Here is a 21,737-nt window from a genome sequence, read left to right on the forward strand (position 1 = left end):
CAGCATGTGCTCATGGGCCAAACTAGCCTGTTACCATGCTGTGTGTCTTAATTTAATTTAATAGCAATTACACTGGACAACAAAGATTTTACTTCCTGAACACTTTTGGGTGTGTCTTATGGAGTTGGGGCTGTTGATCACGAAAATCACCTTCAAATTTTTAAGATTTAAGATTCAATTTATTATCATAGTAATAAAACAGTGCCATATTATATTAAATTTCTTTTTGCCTGCTGCGAGGCAGACAGATTCGCCAGCGGCAAGAAGTGCATAAGCGCCTCTTACAGTCAGAGAGAGAGAAGCAAAAGAGAGTCCAGTCACCGGGCGTCTGTAAATTCACCTCCAGCACTTCCGCAGTCCCCGCAGCCACACAGAGTCCAGTCCAAACCATTGGCAACCCGAGCTCCAGATCCAAACCTCTGTCACAGTCAGGAACCCTTCAGCATCTCCTCGCATCTTGGTTCTGATACCCTCAGGGTCTGGGCTAAGGTGGGCACATCCACAGACACTGCACCCTCAAATGAGGTGCTGTGCCCTCCGTACGGTCACGGCCATCCCTGGCTGTCAGACCTGCCTCCCGTGCTTGTAGCGTCTAGGTTGACGCAAGCTACTGACTCTTCACCCATCTCCAGCTGCGTCACCAGCGTGCATCAAGCACCAGTAGTGTCTAGTAATGCTTGACACAATAAAAAGAGCATCCTTGCCAATGGCATTAACAATCTGTAAACCCCAGCTAGTACCCCTCTCCACATCCTGTCGATGGGGTAGGTCCCTGCTAGCATACCCCCTCCCCCCCACCCAAGTCCGTCAACCCTGCCTACTCTAACTTGCCAATACCCCCCTCTGACATATGTTCTGATGCCGACCCTGGTATCCCTCCATCCAGTTTAAGCTGGTCTCCAGAAGTCCATAGCCCAGCGCAAGTCTCCTGACAGCGGTCTCCAGCAGCCCACAGCTTCTGCAGGTTCCTCATTTTGAGTCGCCAGCAGACCACTGCATGCACTGGTTGCTCAGCCGCAGAGCTCCCTCACTAGTCCACTGCCGTGGTCCCGTCCCTGCAGGCCATCTCCTCCACTCTCAGATGTGTGGTGATCTTCCCATCCTCTGGTCCCTTGCTCAGCCCTCTGCTTCCCCAGAGTCTGCAGGCTCTCACGATACTGTTGATTAACAGACGCCGCCACCTTGGGCGCAGACCCACAGTCATGAGATTTCAAATAAGATCACCGTCGGCTCCTTCAGCAGGCCATTTAAAGCCTGTGCGGAGCCAACGGCAGTCAACTGGGCAGCTGGACCCCACAGGAGTGCTGCATCTCTGCTCTTTCGATCCCTACAGGTCCACATTAGCAGCAACGCTGCCACCACAGTGGCTCTGGCAGCGCCGCCATCTTATAATGCCATTCTATCATGTACTGTGATTTCCTCTCAAAGTCTACTTCAAGCAGACAAAACCATGAAGTGGAATATGCAACTGAAAATTCATTTTCTGCATTCACACTTGAACTTTTTCCCTGCTGATCTTGGTGCAATCATTGATGAACACAGTGAAAAGTTTTACTAGTGTGATAGTACAGATCTATCACCAATGTACATAGTGTATATAGTTACTGTATCTAGACTGTGCTTACAGCGATTGGCTGAGAGCTAAGCCACACCTATTGTCTGGGCCTTAAAGGGTTGTGTCCCTAGCCAGGTCGGATCATTCCGGACTGGTCAGCCACCTGTGAAGAGCTCCGGTCTTTTGCTAATAAAAGCCTTGGTTTGGATCAACAAGTCTTTGGTTCTTTCGACGAGCTCTACAACTAGGATATTGTGAACATGGAAAAGCAGTCAGTGTCAGGGCAACTGATACATCAATGCTGGTCAACTATTGTTAGACACTGACATGAGAGGCATCAGATGCTGAGTACAACTGAAAATCAGTGGCAAAACATTTTTAGGTCAGTTGAACTAATGCAATGTTTCAGCATCATTATGTGATCAAACAGGATAAATTCAATCAAAGTTAATTTAATATTTCTCCAAGTTCTTGAGTGATGCAGCAAATCTGAAATTAACTTTGTGTTCATCTTGAAGATGTCTATCATAATCCACAATTCTTTTACAGGAAACAAACTTTTTGGAAGAAAAAGTTGTTGTCCAATGTTATTGCAAAGCAAGTGCTCCACACAGTAAAGGGCACAAGTTCAGAAGGTGAAGGGGAGTTGTGTGGAGAACTTAGGATATCAAAGCTGTCTTTTCATTTGTTCGAACTTGCACCACAAGTCTGGAAGTGATAATCCTCAATTTAATGTAGTCTCTTGAAGATAGGTTTTTCCCCTTGCCAAATATACATAGAAATAGCTGAAGCCAGCCAGCTGAAAAAAAGATTTGGGGATCAAAATTGGTAACGCTTGAAAAGGATAAAAATATTTAGGTAAAATATTCATTTTAATCAAATTAATACATCCTATCATTGTAGTCGTTAAGGGAGACATATCTGATAATGATTGTTTAATCCTATCAAACAATACCCCAAAATTCTCATTCAGTAAGTTTTTATAATTTTTCATAATTGTAATTCCTAAATATTGAAAATGTTCTTTCACCATTTCAAATGGAAAATTTGAATACCTTTCAAAAACACCTTTTGAGAGTAAACACTCTTATATAAATTTAACTAAATTTATCAAAAAATGATTAATATGCTTGGTATAGAAATTTCAGAATTTGAAATAAAAAGCAATAAATCATCCGCATAAAGTGATGCGTTATGTTCAACCTGGTAATTAATGTACATAATTTACTTTTATTATTAACCATATAACCGCTTACAGCACGGAAACAGGCCATGTCGGCCCTTCAAGTCCGTACCGGTTCACTTGAACAACTCCACTAGTTCCTCCGCAAACATTTGGATAAATCAGTAAATCGCCCTTCCTGGGTGGAAATGGAATTGCAGTTTACTAAAAATTACCTCTATGTTGGCAATTTTCCAATCCTTTTTACCATTTTCCTTTTACAAATTAACAAATAATTATTTGATGAAAAATAGATTGAGAATTTGAGCTCAGTTTAAGAAATTCTTTGGAATGAATGGCTTTGCACTGGCTAGTCCAATTATAGATGACCATTTTTTTACAACTGTCTTTGTTGGTTGAAAGGAATGGACTAGAAAAGTTATTCAAAGTTTCAAGGATCTTTTTATTCAAAATATTTTTTCCTCTTTCTAACAATGATCAGCCAAATTTAATCTTTCCAATGGGCATTTTTTTAGATATTTACATATTAGCCATTTTGTTCAGTCCAAGCTTTCAGATTTTCCACGAATTTCTAATACTAAGACACTTGATCTTTTTGTAAATATATGATTTTATTTTCATGGTGGATTAATAGCATGTTTTTATAATAATTTACTGGACTTAAATTCAGTCCCAATTGCAGGGATCAAAAGAGATTAAGAAAGAGATTTGGATATAACATTTTATGAAGATTGGTCTCTACTCTCAGCTTGATTAATGATTCCTCACTTTGTGCATGACACTGCTTATTACAATTTAAGGTGGTGCACAGAACTCATATGTCTAAACTTAAATTATCCCTCTTCTCTGCAGATATTGATCCTTTTTGTGAGAAATGTAAAATTTTTGAAACCCCTGATTTATATGTTCTGGGAATGCCCAAATTTAGAGAGATTTATCAAACTCCATCATCAATTTTCAAGATTAACTTGGAACCAAGTCCATTCATTGCTCTGTTCAGTTTCTCTCGTGACTCAGATGAACCTCTCGGCATCTCAAGAAAAAAGTCTTAGCTTTTACTATGTTGATAGCCAAACAAGCTATTTTAACGAAATAGAAAGAAGATTCATCCCCTACTCATACACAGTGGTTTTATGATGTAATGACCTATATAAGTTTAGAGAAAATCAGATAATATTAACTTTCAATTTATGAAATTGTGGGGCCCATTCTTAGAATTTTTTTTTATAATTCGAAGAATCAATAATTATTATACATTCAAATAATTCTTTGTCTATTCTCTGGGGGGGAGGGGGGCCATCATCAGAGATTCCATATCATTATTGATTTTTTTTCTCTCTTCATTATAAAAAAAAGGTAACCTTGATTAGAGGGATGGGATAGATTAAATTAGTTTATTCCATTAGTTAGTTTTTTCTCTTTTTCTTTTATATCTTTATTATTTTAATATCACAGTCTAATAAATGGGTTTGACATGATTGCATACAATATATTTAATAATAGATTATTATAAGTTACTATTAATATAGTTATGCATGATTTCTTATTTACCCATTATTTTTATTCTCCCTTCAGTATGTATTTATGTGTATACAATTGAATCATTATGTAATCATCATTTATTATGCATGCTTATACGTTAAACTCAATAAAAAAAATTTAAAAAGAAATAACTTGCACCACAAAGATATTAGTAATGAATAATCTGGAATGATTAAGTGTGCTTACCCAGTGCTTTACAGCCTCGCTTATCGGGTCGTAGTTCATAGCCCTGAACACACCAGCACTGGAATCCTCCATCTAAGTTGGTGCAACCTTGGCTGCAGTATCCGTCCTCAGCACACTCATTAACGTCTGCAGAAATCAACACAGCAATGCTCTTATTGCACAACATGATTCCAGCAGAGAAGGGAAGTTGGTTTGGAAAGCAGCCTTTCCTCATTCAGCTGTTCATCCTCAAGTCACTCAATCTTTGCAGCATTTATAAATTACAGAAGAAAATTACATGCATCAACAAATGAAAAGTGCTATTACTTAATGCTAATGAGACTGGTTAAGTTGGGAGATTAATCTTCCTGGTATTAGGACAGACCTCACAGATTCAGTCCAACTATGATTTTACCAACCAAGCTGAAACTTGTTTCTACTGAAACAAGCAGAACTACAGCAGTGGAAAAGAACAGTTCTGCTTCTCCCAGCATGATCAATTCCAATAACCTTCAGTTGTACAGTTAATATTGCCAAATATCTTTATCCAGTAAAATGCCTGGTCATTTTAATGATATCCTGACAAGTAAATTAAAAACCTGAATGTTCATTTAATAAATGGGAAGCCAGAATCCTGGCTCATTTTTTAAAAAGATGTACATGAAGTAGCTTTTCATGAATCAAAGACTGCCACTTGTACATGAATCAGAGGAAATTTATGCTCAGAGGAAGGGTAATTGGAGAGTAACTATATCTGAGGGTGATCAAGTGACTTTTGTGAATTGGTGATCAGGAGATGATTCATCATTACAGCGTCCTCAATACTATTTCAACCCAATCACCCATGGGGCATCACAGTTAGCATAGCGGTTACTGCAATGGTATTAAGGTGTCAGCATCCCAGGTTCAAATCTGTAAGGAGTTTGCATATTCTCTCCACATCTGCGTGGGGTTCCTCCAGGTGCTCCAGTTTCCTGCCACCTTTCAAAAAAATGTACATGTTGTACCTTAATTGGGATACTTGGGCGGCATGCACTTGTGGGCCAGAAGGGCCTTTTACTGTATTGAATGTCTTCATTTAAAACCTGGACTGATGTTTTCTACCTGGGGCCTTTAGGTTTGCTACAGATGACTGGCAGCAATACAGCAAAGTCTTACTGATATAATAAACAAGTCACCTGTAAAAAGGTCATAAATTTAATGGCAAAAAAAAACCCTGAAAATTGTCTATGGATCACTGGTTGGTGATCTGGGAAGGGGCGCAAGATTACCAGCCGCCCAGCTACCGCACCCCACCACCAGTGGTCTGTGTGTTTGATGTAAATTGTTAGAACTGAGGAATACTTTAGGGGTTCTGTAGGTGACAAAAAAATTGAGAACCACTTGAACTAAACACTTCAGCACTTCTCTGGCGCTAATTGCCAAGAAACACGTCACAGACCCAGCCTCTCCTCTCCAATCTTCCTTTGATCTGAGCCATTAGGTTTTACAACCCTCTTATGTTTTGTTTTATCAGGACACCGGGAGACTGCTGCTATCAATTTCCCATTGGCCTGTTATCATAACAGGGGTACAGTAAAACAAAAATAGAAAATACCAGAAAAACTCGATAGGTCAGGAAGCATCTGTGCAAAGAGAAATGGTCAAGATTTTGGACCTGCAACACCTCTTCAGAATTGGGAAAGACTGAGAAATGCACGTTAGTTTTCAGCAGGAGAAGTGAGGGAAGGGTGGGTAAAACAATGGAACTGTCTGTGGGAAGTACAATGGAGTAATCACATTGGCTACTACAGTGCAAATATAAGACCAAATCACTAAGCCCCTACAAAATGAAGTCGCATTCACAAAGTACATGTAATGATTCAAAAGCACACTCTTGTTCTCTTGTATGAACTCGTCTCACAGTCTGGTGTATTCATTGTTATTTTCGTTAAACTAGGACACAGATTGATGACTGGAGATTCCTACCTTCGCACAATTTTCCATTCTCTTGTAATCGATAGCCTGTGTGACATGTGCATTGGACGATGCCTCGAACCTGCTGACATTTATGTGCACATCCACCATTGTTCACATTGCAGCTTTCCTCTTCTGGTTGTTCACCTAATTTAAATCACACGGTTGATTCTCTTGCACCATGACCATGCCACTGTAGCATACAGTATTGGCAATATGCGTCACAATCTATCTCCAAACAGTAATTACATGCATTTCTATACTAAAGCTGAGCTTATTGAGTGAGTAGTGAAGTCCAAGAGAATGTGGAGCAAAACTCAGTAGGAATCAACATTCCCTGGTTGACATTCCTTGTAGCATGTTTTAGAGTGGCAGAGCATAGAGCTCTTGTCCACCCTCCTGCCCAGAGAATGGTGCACAGTAAAAAGCTGGAAAACTGACGTCAATGGAAAAGAAACTGCAACCATATATTTACCTGAGGAACACCATCTACTTTTTATTTACTTTTTGTAAAGAACAGAGATTTTTATAAATGGAGATTGTGAAGGATGAGACTATGGTCTGTATAAAATGAACAAAAAAACCAACAATACGATTCTGGCATTTACCAATTACATGATTATACAATTCAAACTTACGACAGTTCTGGTGTGGTTTCTCATCACTACCATCTTCACAATCATTAGCCCCATTGCAGACTTTGCGTTGACCAATGCAACGTCCATTGCCACACGTGAACTGATCCGGAGCACAATGTGGGATCTCTGTGACAAAACGGCAAGAATGATCTCATTTGGCACAACTTTATCTGGAGCTTATCCCAGTGCAAGTGAAGATCAGAAAACCAAGATATCTGTTATGCAATTCGTTGAACATTTATTTAAAATTTACTTGAAAATCTTTCAATTTCCTGTGGGTGAAATTATGAGGGCCCTGCTGTGAGGGTCATAACTATGCTAATATTCATTGCAAACTTTAAAATAACAAACCTCAAAGCAGCTAAAGGTATCTGCTTTAGTTTTCACTTGTACACGTCACAGAAGGATAGCCTTTTTATTGTCACATTAATGAGGCTGATACAATAGGAACATTACAAAGACTCTTATACAGGCACATGAATATAAGAAGAATGAGGGGTTATAGACTTTGAGAAGGATTGATTGATTGTGGAGTAGATTTACATAGGTCAGCACAAAATTGTTGGCCAAAGAGCATATACTGTGCTGCACATGGTACATGATGACCTAGAGAGATAAACTGATGTGTGTATACATAAATAAATAATATCAGTCTTACAGACTGGTTGTGTGTATCAGATATTGACTCTCAGCCCAGGGTGATAGCAGGAACATCCACAATGTAGCCTGGGAAACTTCCTGATACCAATCCAGCAATCGCTATTTAACAAGAAATCCACTGCCCTGTGACTGTCAATAAAAGGAGCCATGACATTAATGGATAATGAAAAGAGAAAGACAACAACATGAATAAGGCATTTTAAACGAGATGCTTGGGCCGGATATAAGAGAGCTTTACATTCAGGGACCCATTTATTGTCCACAGCCGTAGAGATAATAAGAGGTGCTGCTTCATAGCTCTAGCCACCTGGGTTCAACCCTGCCCTCCATGGACTGCATTAGTCCATGTGGAATTTGCATATTTTCTGTATGATCTTGTGAGTTTCTTCCAGATGCTCTTGCTTCCTCCCACATCCTGAAGACCTACAGATTGGCAGGTTAATTGTCCACAGTAAATTATCACTAGCATGCAGGTGAGTGTTTGCTCTGGGGAGTTAAAGGAATGCAGAGAAGAAATGGGATGAGGGCATTATTAGTGCAAATGGCTGTTTCATGGTGTGCGTGTTGGACCAAGGTTTCCATTCCACGTCCAAGCCAGATTTAATAACTACAGTAATTGCCAGCTCTCTACTATTATACATAGCTTTCAATTCAGGCCTCACCACCATCACTTAGAAAATCTTTCTGTCACCTGTTTTCTCACAGTCTTCTTCGTCGCTATTGTCAGAGCAATCATCTTCTCGATCACATCGCCACGATAAGCGAATGCAGCGACCTGACTTGCAGCGAAACTGGTCTGCCGTACACTGTGAAGCAGCTGTCCAGGAAGAAAGCACATGTCTAATCCTATCTTCTAAAGCGTCAGCAAAATAATATCAAATGTGCTTCTAGTTGCTCAGGAATATTGCTTCTCCTTAAAAAAACTTACTGCAGTTTTTCTCATCGGACTGATCATCACAGTCAAAATCACCGTCACATCTCCAGCCGGCATTAATGCAGGGCCCACTGTTACAGAGAAATTCACCCGACCGGCAGGGGTGATGGGAGGCTGTGGAGAATAGTCAAACACACTAAATTCATGCTTGTCAATAGGGAAAAGCTTCATTTTTAAAATTAATGCCCCTAATAAATGGGCCCACACTGGAATTTTCCTTCAATCCCTTCCAAATTTTTTTTTTGTTTTCTTTCATTTTCAATCTTTTTATTGATTTTAATATAAAACATACAAGAGACACTGCACAGAGAGAATAAGGATACATGATTGGAAAGATTACAATATATAACGATCAGTAAATAATAATAGTGTCTTCATCTCCCCATACTCAATCAAACAATAAAATTCACTTTATCATAAAACCCCCTATACTAATCTAAAAGAAAAAAAAACTAAATCAAAAACTGGAAAGCCTTGGATCATCATTCATCAAACATAAGAAGCCTGGTCCTCACCCATAAGAGAAATGTAATGGTATCAGGAAGGGACAATAAATCAGAAAAAAAACATTAGAAATTATATCATACAAAAATATTGTATGAGTGGACACCAAGTTACACTTTTTTTGTCTTAACGAGATTATAGTCAGAAGCATGAAACTGAAGTCTCCTGCTTTACACTTGCAATGTTAAGTGTGGAAATGATGCTGCCAAAATAATTTATCGCATCAAGCCTACCCGGTTCAGATGTACTTCTGGGCCTTTGTCACTAGAGGCTCGCAGAGAGCAACATAAAGGTTAAAATGAAACTGATACCCCTGTTAGCTTATACCATTAGTTTAATTGTTTCCACGTGCTCTTTCTGAAAGTTGTTACCAAGCAGAGATTGGCCATTAAAAGTTTTATCTTCCAGCATATTTGACTTATCCGACAAATGCTACTTATCCCATAGATTGTCAAAACACAGCTCCCACTACATTTTCTCAGAGTCTAAAGTTTTACAATATCCTGAGCAGAAATAGTGCCAAATTTACAAGATCCAAAGTTAAGATCTCAGCCTAATAATAATTGCCAACATCTAGTATAGCATCGTCTGTCTACAGCCTTGGTGCCTTTCTTTATTCTCTACCCTGCTCTTACACTCATTAAGAAGTGTGAGTCTTCAGGTATCTTACAAATAATAATAAATAATATTCACATCAGACTCTCTATTGAATGCAAATAGGTTCTTCTATTGAGATCAGGCTAAACATAACCTGTGATCTATTTCTACTGAAATACAATTCAAGCATCAATAATTAGCAAATGCTTCTTCCACAAATTGTATCATTACTACAAGCACTCGTCAACTCAACTAAACACATTCAAAAGAATCATGGACACAAACTCCTGGGGCTTTCACCTTCCAAAGGAAGGCTCGGTTTTGTACTGTATCATGCACTTGACATTGTCTCACTGCTTTCACAATGAAATATAGTCGAAGGGCAAGATAACCTCTTCAGGGAATATAGCATCCATTTTGCACATTACAAAATCCCTTAATTGACTATTAATATATTTTAATTATAAACTTCATTCGCTAATTTCTGATGTTCAAGTCGCACCTTGGCATCTTTTGAAGTGTGTGACAACCTGCTATTCAAAAAGACGGAATTTTTTTTCTAATAAGCACTGATAGTCAACTAAATTTGATGTTCGCCAATTTCACAATTGGCACTTTATATGGTATCTTTACTCTCCCCATTCTCCTGGTCCTGACATTGTGTTCAGCATAATTAACATCCTCCCCATACACAACTTGTGGGTTGTGGCTTGCATCTCCTTAATTTTTCATAGGTCATTTCCAGTGAGGGCTTCTGTAAAGTTTAAGTCCTCATTTAAATGCTGCTTCTCTTCAGAGAATCAATATTATCTATGGGTAGCTGTGATGAAACTGACTATTCACTTCTGGTTAGACCTATGTACAAAACGCTGGATAAACAAAACTCTGGATTCATTCCAATCGCAATCCTGAATTCTACTCTACTTCCTCCTGCTGGAATGAAATCTAGTGATGGATCTGGCACAATTTTTTGCAGCTGATTATTATTCAAAAACCTTAATAAAATTTATGCTGATTGCATCCCGTCCAATGCTATTCACAACGATTTCGCTGTCTCTTCAGCTAGAATAAGTCCTCGGACACAACTCCTCACCATGAAGAACTCCTCCTGTCTCCACAACACTGACTCTGTATCAGTGAAATCCTGATCCATGTGAATTACAAAAGTTTGGTCAGACTCCCAGACTCTGTGACTCAAATTCCACACTTGTCCACTTCCCAGTTATTCATATCCTATCTCTTCTCTGTCCAACAGTTACGTCCTCACTAATATTGGTTGACGACCACGCCATATTCAAAATACTTGTGTACATTTAAAAATACACACTGACTGTAAAATTACCATATTTGATGGCATATTAGACCCCCCCCCCGCCATTTCAGCAGGGAATATTAAGATTTTTTTTTGTGTATTTACCAGTAAGCACTTAATGTTATTGAAATATGTAGCTATGGTGTAGCAGAAAAAAAAACTTGGGCAAAACCTGCAACTAGGACAACAGGAAAAATCTTTTTAATAATAACATTGCTGTAATTTACAAGAGAAAACAAAAGCAGCTTAGATATAGCAGAAAACATTTTATAAAAGCAAACTCCTGCTGCTCCACTCTCTCCTGGGGGAGGAGCAGGGCAGTGGGATCAGTGTGGGGACTGGTGGCGGGCTGTCGGGGGGGGGTGGGTGTGAGGGGTAGTGGGATCAGTATGGGGACTGGTGGTGAGCTGTCAGGGGAGCGGGGTGGTGGGATCAGTGTGGGGACTGGTGGCAAGCTCTTGGTGGGGGTGGGGGGGGGGGGTGCAGTTGGATCAGTGTGAAGACTGGACTGATGGTGGGCTGTCAGGGGGAACCAGGTCAATGGGATCAGTGTGGGGACTGCTGGTGGGTTGTCAAGATGGGGAAGTGCATGGCAGCATGACCAGTGCAGGGATTGAGAGTGGGCCACAAGGAGAGAGCAGGACCAGTACAGGGACCGACAGTGGGCCACCGTAGGAGTCTCCTGACAGCTCGCCACTAGCCCCCACACTGATCTTTCCACCCTGCTCCCCCCAACAATAGATGGCGGTGATACTAGTGAGTCATGTAGCAACAGTGATCACTGTTGGCGTTACTCACCATTATCACCCTAATTTCAACTTCACGAGACCCAAGGGATATTTTTGAGCCTTTTTTGGGGGGGGAAGAAGTGGGTCTGATAGGCCATCAAATATGTTAGCCTAATGCTTCAACAAATGTCATGTGATCATTAGTATGTGTCTGTGGAAGATGTATAAATATTACGAGTCACATCAGTTCCTTCTAATATGCTTCACTGACTTGTAATTATAATACAATTCGTGGGGGAAGTATTCCACTCTCCATTTAGCTAACACAACACCAATGTTGGCTGAACTCTCTGGAACACTTTTTAATCAACTTTTCAATTTTACTATTTCTTTTTTCAACCTTGAAAGAGTCCCCCAAATCTTTCTTTATGATGGTGAATGTATCTTTTGTTAATACATTCCCTTTAAAACCAACTTAGTCTATTTCTCAGGAGTAAAAGGCTTGACATATTTTATTACATTCTAGTTACTGTACATGAAACAATTAGCGTTTTTCTTCATCACATTGGTCAGTTTATTTACTCAAAGTATCCAATGTACTACAAATCTTTTTTCTGTAGAGTAAGGAAGAAATCATTTTTCAGAAGAACATAAATAACAATAAAAAAATTAAAAGGAATATGCTGGAAGACTGAAATAAAAAATAGAAATAACTGGAAATGCTCAGCAGGAAAACAAAGCTTTCTACGGAAAGAGAAAGAGAGTTTATAATGCAATATTAGGCATGAGAATGGCGAATTATTTCCCCTTGTCAGTGCAATGTATTCCTATGGACCTCAGAAAGAAAATGCAATTTGTCCTCGATTGAAGTTTAACATTTACTAGTTTCCAAGTTATAGAGAACAGGAATATTGATTACCCAAGTAATAATAGACCATGGAGTTTGCCAAAACATTTTGTGGTGGTATCTTTTGCAAAGTGAAATCTGACTCTACCACATTGCGGCATTATTTCATGAACTTCTAGTGTTTGTTTAAATATAGTGGTGAACAATTAAACCTTTTAACACCAAACATATTTAGCAACTGAGAAATAAAGATGTTTTCTGTCACCAAAATGGTCTCCAGCTGGTGGTACTAGATGCTGAATTTGCTTTTATTGATACAGATGATGTGGGGATGTGGGATTGGGTGGAATGACAGAAATATAATTGGAGTCAGATGATGTATCTTGAGATCAAAGATCGTGCTATTACGGTGCCATCGACCCTGGATCGAATCTGGTGCTGTCTGTAAGGAATTTGTATGTTCTCCCTGTGTCTTCATGGGTTTCATTGGAGAGATCCAGTATCCTCCCACCCTTCAAAATCATATGGGGATTGGTGTACTCAAGGGGCTCATGGGCTGGAAGGGCCTGTTTCCGTGCGGTATGTCTAAACGTAAATTTAAATAAAATATAATAAAATCATGCAGGTTGATTTTCATAACCTAAATTCAATCATCGTTATTTCTAGTAAAAATCTACATGATTTAAGAAAAAAACTGCAGAAGAGAAATTGGCACCAGAGCATTCTAAATGGTGCTTACACATTAAGCATCCACAGAGAAATGTTCAGATATCATTAGCTGAGAAATATCATTGTGGCTTATAATCTTTAGTGCAGATGTGACCATGTGACAGGATGGCAGGATTTTACTGGGAAGTGAGGATGTGCTTTCCTCACATGATGCAGGGAACAGTTTTATTTTTAAAAATAGTATCATTGGTTTCTCAGGAGAACAACTGTCCATGTGTGCAAGAGCTGAATGAACTGATCTCTGCAGATCAGTGGAATGGAAAAGCTATTGCAAATTGAGAGGATGGGTATGAGCAGCAACAGGGAGAAAAATTGAAGGACATGTTATGTAGCTGGTCGGATCAGGATGCACCAATATCTCCCAGAACAAAATCTGCAAATGCTGGGGTTTAGTGCAGTATACAAAAGTGCTGGATCACCAACATGTGTGATTTAATTCAACCATGATGTAATGGATACTGGCACCAAAGGTTTCAAACATTTAAGATTAAGGGGCATGCATGTTGAAAATGCTGAAGGGAAACCTGATGAAATCTGGAACCTGTTCAAACAGTCAGTTCACACTAGGAGAATAAGACGTTACCTCAGTTGCAGACCACATGCAGCCCACAAGTTAAAGTCAAGTTTTATTATTTCATAATTACCTCAAAATGTCTAGGCAACTGTTTCAAATTACTTGCATCTTTCTTGTTACCATAAAAGACCACACTGCAAGATTGTGTTACTGATCACCGTCTCTCACTGAAATTGCTCTGTGTGGCCCAACACTTCATTTTTAAACAGCCTCTCCATGTTTGAGTCCACTGCACCCCACATTACAGGAAGAAGAAAATTAGTGCCTTTCGAAAGCTAGTTAAGCAGAACAACCTTTCCTTCTTATGTTGTAGCTAATTCATCAAATGTAAACTAACAGCTTTTACTGTTATGCATTGACTTCATCATTTCACATGGATCTCTCCCGCAGAGTGAGATTTTAATCCATTTTAATGTTTAAATTAACATTTAGATTGAATCTTACACTCACATTCTACATCTTGACATGTGTGCAGAACATAAAGGATATTTAGAGTAATTGTCTTGCACACTTTGGGGTTCCATGGCATTCATTAACTTTTGTGGTGAAAACACAAAACTCAGCAGGTCAAACCGTGTACTTTATGTAGCAAAGATAAAGATACATAACTAATGTTTCAGGCTTGAGCCCTTCATCAAGGTATGGACAAAATACACTGTTAAAATAAACTGTTTGACCTGTACACCGTTTGACTTGCTGAGTTTCTCCAGCACCATGTTTTTACTTCAACTACAGTGTCTGCAGACTTTCTCGTGTTTTACTTCCAATAACTTTTCTTGTTTAGTTCACACAAATACACAATCCACAATGTTCATGAAGACATAAAATTTACCTTAACAATCTTGATACACAAAGAGCATAGGACAGATGTGGAGGAACAATACTGTAAGCATTTTTCTCCAATTCATGTGAATGAGTGTGGCACTGCAATTACAGGCAATTATAGCCAACAAGGAAATTCATTATACTATTACTTGATTAGTGCCACCCTGCAGAGCACCGACTCACAATAAGCACTCATGATGCTGGAGTCTGAAAACTCAACAGGTACATATGCCATTGTACTCTCAGAAAAAGACCTTATCTCCAGCTGTGAGGTGAATACTGTTGCGTTGGAGTCCGAGGCTGGCCTTGGGTTTAGCGCACTGGCTAAGAGAGTGGGGACTGAAATGTGAATTTCAAGCCTGCACTCTAACCGTCAAAGTGAGTGTGGGCTATTGCTGGGCACTGGCAACTGCTAATTCAAGTGTTGACAGACCACTCAGATCCCATGGTTTCTCTAATCACCTTGTTAGATGTGATGGAAACTTGTCTCTCCTCACTTTGTCTGATGGAACAGCTCTCTCCAACCCAAAGATTTCTCTGTGGCATTGAGCTTAATGGCCAACAATTATCACTGAGTTTATTATCTAAGTGTGGGGATTTATGTCTGGTTCGTCTCTTAGCAGTGTTTTCAGTTGTACATCTATCTTTCTTTATAGAGTTAAATCCTTTTTTTTAAATCTTGAATTCAAGCAACCAACAACCTCAAGCAACTGGCAAAAAAAATCTCAGAAAATAAATGGGTAAAAAATACGGACATTTAAAATTGGCGCACCTTGCCATAAGTTCTCTATTCATACAACCTGCAGTCTCATGTAACTAGAAAACACGCTTATCTGGCATCTACCAATTCCTGTAGGTGCCAGATACAAGGTGTTTTACTGTATAATGCTAGACAGTTACAATTCCATTAATGTCTTTGTTCCTGAGAAAGCATCCTGACACAAAGCAAGGTTGCAATGTTTGTTCTGTAAAAGGGTACAAATTCACTTCCAAACCAATTGAGAACACAAAGCTGCAGATGCTAGACTCATGAGCAAACAATGAATTGTGGAGGAACTCAGCAGGTCAGCCAAATAAAAGGTTCACAGCCAAAATATTGACAGCTCATGGATACTGTCTGACTACCAAGTTCCTGCAGCAATTCTTTGCTCACTTATAAAACATACTGAGTGTAATAATGTAACAGCCTTAATTTTAATGGTGAAACTCTTTACTTTGAGGTTATGTTCCTTCAGTCCTGCAAGCACGACGCTCTTCTCGAACTGAAAGATAAGGTAATATCGATCCAGAGCATCTCTCCAGCTGTCTTCAAAACAATCCTCTCACCTACCCACCAGGACACTGTCCAATGGTGCCAAAGTGTTTGCTCTTCATCCCTTCATATTTTACATTCCCTAATTGTTAAAAATATATTCCTTAAAAATAATCATCAACGGAAAGAAAGCCAAACCTTGGAAAATAGTTAAGCTGTTTTCCATAGTTCTAACTAAAAACCATACACATGTTCGAGACTTCTGTGATCTTCGTGGATAACATTGACTAGTTTCAGCAGGGACATCAGGTTAGATAAATAGTTGCAACATGTTTCAGGACAATAGGGAAAATCTCAACTTGCCATTCTCAACCTTTTTTGGGCTATGGCCCCCTAGGGAGTCTGTACAAAGTTTATTGGCCCCTTCCTTGTGAAAGAGTCAAGTTCAGTTGGTTTCTTCTGTACTTCCCTCCTACCAACTACATAAAAAACAAAAATATTTTATGATTTCAGTCTATGGCCTCTGTTGAGAATGGATGATCAGAACAGAAATTTCAGAATTTTCACTGAACCAATATTGTTTTGTTTAGGGAAAGTAGCTTAAAAATCAGAGCAAAGGCACAACATAATTGTGCTTCATCTTTGCCTGAAAATACAGTTCACACCACATTTCTCCAGCCATGAACAATGGAAATATGAAAAAGTAATCAAGCAGGACAGGAGTTACGTGATATTTATGGAGAGATTGTGGGAATGAAGTATCAGAAAGAGTTTACTCCTACTCCTGTATCCTATGCTCTAAAATAAGAGAATGATTTCATCAGCTCATTGCACCAAAGGAAATGGGGAAAAAAACATATCATAGCAAAACCAAAGAGAAACGGCTGGAGGAACTCAATGAGCCAACTATCATCTACTGAAGGAAAGGGGTGGATGACATTTCAGGTCAAGACCCTGCATCCTGATGTAGCAAGTTTGAGGGTTTTGTGAAGATGTTGCTTCCATTTCAAAGCCAGGTGAAAATACACCTGGGAGCAACCATGAAAAACCGACTTGTCACTTGAGACAAAAAAAAAACTGATTTGCAAATATCCCCATGCACATACTTGAAAAATATCTTCAGAGGGGATTCAAACAAAAATAATAAGTTGCTCCTCATTGGCCTCTCCAAGAAGATATCACATATGCTTATCCAATATTTGGGCAGCATGGACGGTATCTTTGGCTTGGCTTCGCGGACGAAGATTTATGGAGGGGGTAAATGTCCACGTCAGCTGCAGGCTCGTTTGTGGCTGACAAGTCCGATCCGGGACAGGCAGACACGGTTGCAGCGGTTGCGTGGTTAGTGAAACACCTTTACAGCGCCAGTGATCAGGACTGGATCTGGTTCAAACCCCACGCTGTCTGTAAGGAGTTTATTCTTTTCCCCGTGTCTCCGTGGGTTTTCTCTGGATGCTCCAGTTTCCTCTCACCCTTCAAAAACATATCGGGGTGTACGTTAATGGGGTACGGATTCATAGGGGCAAATTGGCCTGTTACAGGGCTGAATGTCAAATAAAAAATGGTGAAAATAAGGAGTTACATTTATTCTGAAATCACTGGTCTTTACGCCAGAGGAAAACAGAGATGCATTTCCCACTACTTTGTAATTTTATAACTTTGATCTAGCAATAATGATATAATAGTCACTAACCACAATCCGATTCATCAGACCAATCTCCACAGTCGTCGTCACCATCACAATGGTATATGTCAAGAATACAACGTCCATAAGCACACTGAAACTCCTCCATACTGCAGTTGGTTACAGGAACTTCAGCAGCTAAAAAAATTAAAAGGCAATTTTAATTTGGCATGGAACACAGCAGTCCATGTTATCACCTATTTTATTTCTCAGATCATTCTGAAACGTCAGTTACAGCCATATCAACCAGTCTATTAAGTGATTTGATATACCGCCCCTTGACTAAAGCAGCCAGTGTCCTATCAGGTCCACAGATGGATTGATGGTAATATTGAATCATTTCAATTGCTGCGTGAATCATTTTGACAATGTTCGTTCTGCTATGATTCTCCAGCCTCGCATTTAGTGGAAGATTTAAGAGGAGGTGAGTTTCACAAAACTAAATGAAACATGAAAGTCTGCAGATACTGTGATTGTAGTAAAAACACACCAAAGTGCTCGAGGAACTCAGCTGGTCTGTCAGCGTTCATAGGAGACAAAGATGTATTGCCAACATTTCAGACCTGAGCCCTTCTTTAAGGAATAAGCAGAAAAACAGGAAATCTCAGAATACAGACAGTGCTGGCTGGGGGGAGGAATCCAAACCAACAAAAGGTGTTAATTGGATATAAGGGAAGAGGTGAGAATTGATTATGTCTGTGCAAAAGGAGACATGGAAAATGGAGCGTTACAGAACTAGGGGAAGGCGTCAGGGGAAGAAGTCAGGTGGGGGGGGTGGGGGGGGAATGTTTAATGAAAGCCAAAGAAGTTGATATTAATGCCATCTGGTTGGCGGGTGCTATTCGGAAGATGAGGTGGTGTTCCTCCAATTTGCGGGTGGTCTCAGTCTGGCAGTGAATGAGACCATGGACAGACATGTCAGCAAGGGAATGGAATGGTGAATTGGAATGGGCAGCCACCAGCAGATCCATGCTATTGTGCCGCACAAAGCCCTGGTGCTCAACAAAGCAATCTCCCAGTCTGTGACCAGTCTTTCTAATGTAGAGGAAACCACAACAGGAGCACCAGATGCAGTAGATGACCTCTGCCGATTCATGTGAAATGTTGCTTAACTTGGAATGGCTGTTTGTGGCCCCGAATGGTGGTGAGGGAAGAGTTGTGGGTGCAAGTGGAGTATCTCCTGTGGTTACAGAGGTGCGTCCCAAGGGGACGATTTATGCGGAGGGAGGAGTGGACAAAGGAGTCACGGAGGGAGCAGTCCCTGAGGAAAGTGGAGAGGGGAGGAGAGTGAAATATGTGTTTAGTAGTGGGATCACGTAGTAGGTGGTGGAAATGGCAGAGGAGGATTTGGAGGCTAGTGTGTGTGTGTGTGGGTGGGGGGAAAGACAGAGAGGAGCCAGGGCTGATGTGTGGGTAATGGAGTGGAGGATATGCAGGTGAGGGCCGAGTTGCTGGTGGTAGAAGGAAAGCCACTTTGTTTGAAGAAGGAGATAGAGAAGTCAAGCTAAATGTACAGGTAAAATTCTGGCCAGGAACAATCACAACAATCCAATTATTTTAACCATGGAATTTATTGAATAGTTTTTCTTAACAGCATAATACTAATTTTCATTCAACATTTGTGGTGTTTAAAAAACAAAAATTGATTGTCTTTATATTGTACACATAATTGACATCCTTTGGTTGCTGAAAAGGTAGCTTCTGCATAACTACCTTTCATGCATGGGCACCACCCCCCTCCCCTATCTCATAGCAGACACATTTTCAGGATTATATCCAATACGTTGGCTGAGTTGATGGTTCACAGCACTGGAGGGCTGTCTCAAAATGGTCACCATGAACAGAAATCTGGAGAAATGTATTGTAAATTAATGGTCCAAAGATTCAACGTACAATCCAAGTGTTGGAAGTGACTGTAGAGCTAATCAATTCTTGAGTGCACCCATTTGGAGTCTCAACATCTTCATGATAGTCCAACTTACAAATTTTAGTTTTAATAAATCAGGTCAAATTCATTAATAAGATCATTTGTTTCTGCACTGATAACTGAAGAGTTTGGATACTTTATTGGCTCATCTACAGGTTCCCAGAAAGTTGAAGGCTTACTTAATTTCAGATCTAGAATTATGAAATCAGACAGTTTGAATTTGTCCATTGAAAAATGAGTATCAGATCATGAGTGTCTAATTCACCTTTTGTGATAGTCAGTAGCCTGCTAAATTTCCTAACTTCCTACATGTGACATTCCATGATAGGGCAAATCCTGACATAACATCACAGATAACTTGTTGATACTTCTTGCATTTTTCTAGTTCTTCTGTTTACTAGTTTCATTTATTTTTCAGTTCAAGACAAGAAAATAACTCTGGGCAGTATTGTTTTTATTTTTACACAATTTGTAATACCAGTATCTTATGAAAAAAATGTTGTTGTGGCAGATCACAGGTTGGAAATCATTTCTGGGTGTTGGTTTCAGTTGAGGCTACAATTATGGGGTCTACTAATAGCTTTGCAGTGTACGCCAAGTATTTCATGGCTGTGTAAACAAGCCACCCCTGCTCAAGAATGATTTTAAATACCAGTAACACCGCAGCACACAGTGGTAGTAATAATATGCAAATAACCTGACAGCTTTAATCTTCTTGTCCCACGAAGGAAATTATGTGTAATCTACACTGCATTGAATCATAACTCTCAAGACAAAGCTGAATTGATTCATTTTGGAGCAAGTCATGCAAGTTGAGGTCTGAACTGAGGGTTACACGTATTGTCATAGATAAGCTTACCGACTGCTCTTCTTCACAAGTACATCCATAAATAGTTTTGACAATGGCTCATAAGTAAGAAGTGTAAATTAAATTCTTTGACATTTTGAAAGAAAAAGATCCGCCATGAACAGTTTGCAAACGCAATCACAATTGACACCTGTATTACATCAAAAGGAATGCATAAAATACAATTCAAATGATAACAATTATCAACCTGCACATTTCCAACTTCAACCCTGACGCATACCACCTGCATGCTGTAAAATAGAATATTTAGCATTTTCCCCTTTGGTATGATAGCTTTGAACTTATCTGATGTCAACTATTTTATTGATGTTTGCCAAGATATTGATGAAAGCTGTGCAGAGGATTCTGGGCATTTGTCCTTAAAAGCACCACTAAAGATTTTTCTAAATTTAATTTCTTAAACTTAAGAGATACAGAGTGATAATAAACTCTCCCTCCCCACAATTAGTGAGGATTGGTAAGAGCATCTCCTCCTCAATCTCCATCAGTTCCAAAGCACCACAGGGCTGCATTCTTAGCTCACTGTTCTGCTTATTTTAGACCTATGACTGTGTGGCTCGGTACAAAAATAACATCAGCAACAAAAATGGTGACAATATCACAGAAGTGGGTTGTATAAAAGGGGGCGAGGAGTCAGCATACATGAAAGAGATTGAAAACTCGGCTGAAGAGTTCACCAACAACAATCTTGCACTCTGTGTCACCAAAACCAAGGAGCTGATTGTGGACTTCGGAAGGGGAAAACCAGAGATGTATGATCCAGTGATCACTGGCAATCAGAGGTGAAGAGAGCAAGAGCATTTAAATTCCTGGGAATCATTATATCAGAAGACCGTTCCTGGACCTGACACCTGTCATTGTGAAGAAAGCCCATCAGTGCCTCTACTTCCTCAGGAGTTTGTGGAAGTTGGGTATGACATTGAAAACCTTGGCAAATTTCTACAGAGGTGTAGTGGAAAGTGTGCTGACCAGCTGCATCACAGCTTGGTTGGGGGACACCAATAATTCTGAGTGGAAAGCCCTGCAAAATGCCCAATACGTCACAGGTACAAGTCTCTCCACCTTCGAGGAAACTCTACATGGAACACTTAAATATTTAAATTTTCAAGTTTAGGCATACAGCACAGTAACAGGCCCTTTCGACCCATGAGCCTGTGCCACCAAATTACACCCAAATAAACTACAACTGCCAGTACATTTTGAATGGTGGGAGGATACCAGAGCACCTGGAGGAAACCCACACAGGCAGGGGTAGAA

At 39.8% G+C, this 21,737-nt stretch overlaps 1 protein-coding gene across 6 annotated transcripts in view; it reads right to left on the reverse strand.

Moving 5' to 3' along the window:
• Positions 1-21,737, reverse strand: part of lrp4 (low density lipoprotein receptor-related protein 4) — a 426,474-nt gene that overhangs the window by 97,988 nt on the left and 306,749 nt on the right. For all 6 annotated transcript variants that reach the window (XM_069905480.1, XM_069905469.1, XM_069905494.1 and 3 more), the window contains exons 6-11: positions 17,695-17,823; positions 8,628-8,747; positions 8,391-8,516; positions 7,040-7,165; positions 6,414-6,548; positions 4,467-4,592 (exon numbers count right to left, since the gene is read on the reverse strand). In XM_069905480.1, coding sequence (XP_069761581.1) covers positions 4,467-4,592; positions 6,414-6,548; positions 7,040-7,165; positions 8,391-8,516; positions 8,628-8,747; positions 17,695-17,823 — 762 coding nt within the window. The remainder of the gene's footprint in view (positions 1-4,466; positions 4,593-6,413; positions 6,549-7,039; positions 7,166-8,390; positions 8,517-8,627; positions 8,748-17,694; positions 17,824-21,737) is intronic.

The sequence above is a fragment of the Narcine bancroftii genome, chromosome 1 (assembly GCF_036971445.1).
Source record: "Narcine bancroftii isolate sNarBan1 chromosome 1, sNarBan1.hap1, whole genome shotgun sequence".
NCBI classification, from domain to species: Eukaryota; Metazoa; Chordata; class Chondrichthyes; order Torpediniformes; family Narcinidae; genus Narcine; species Narcine bancroftii.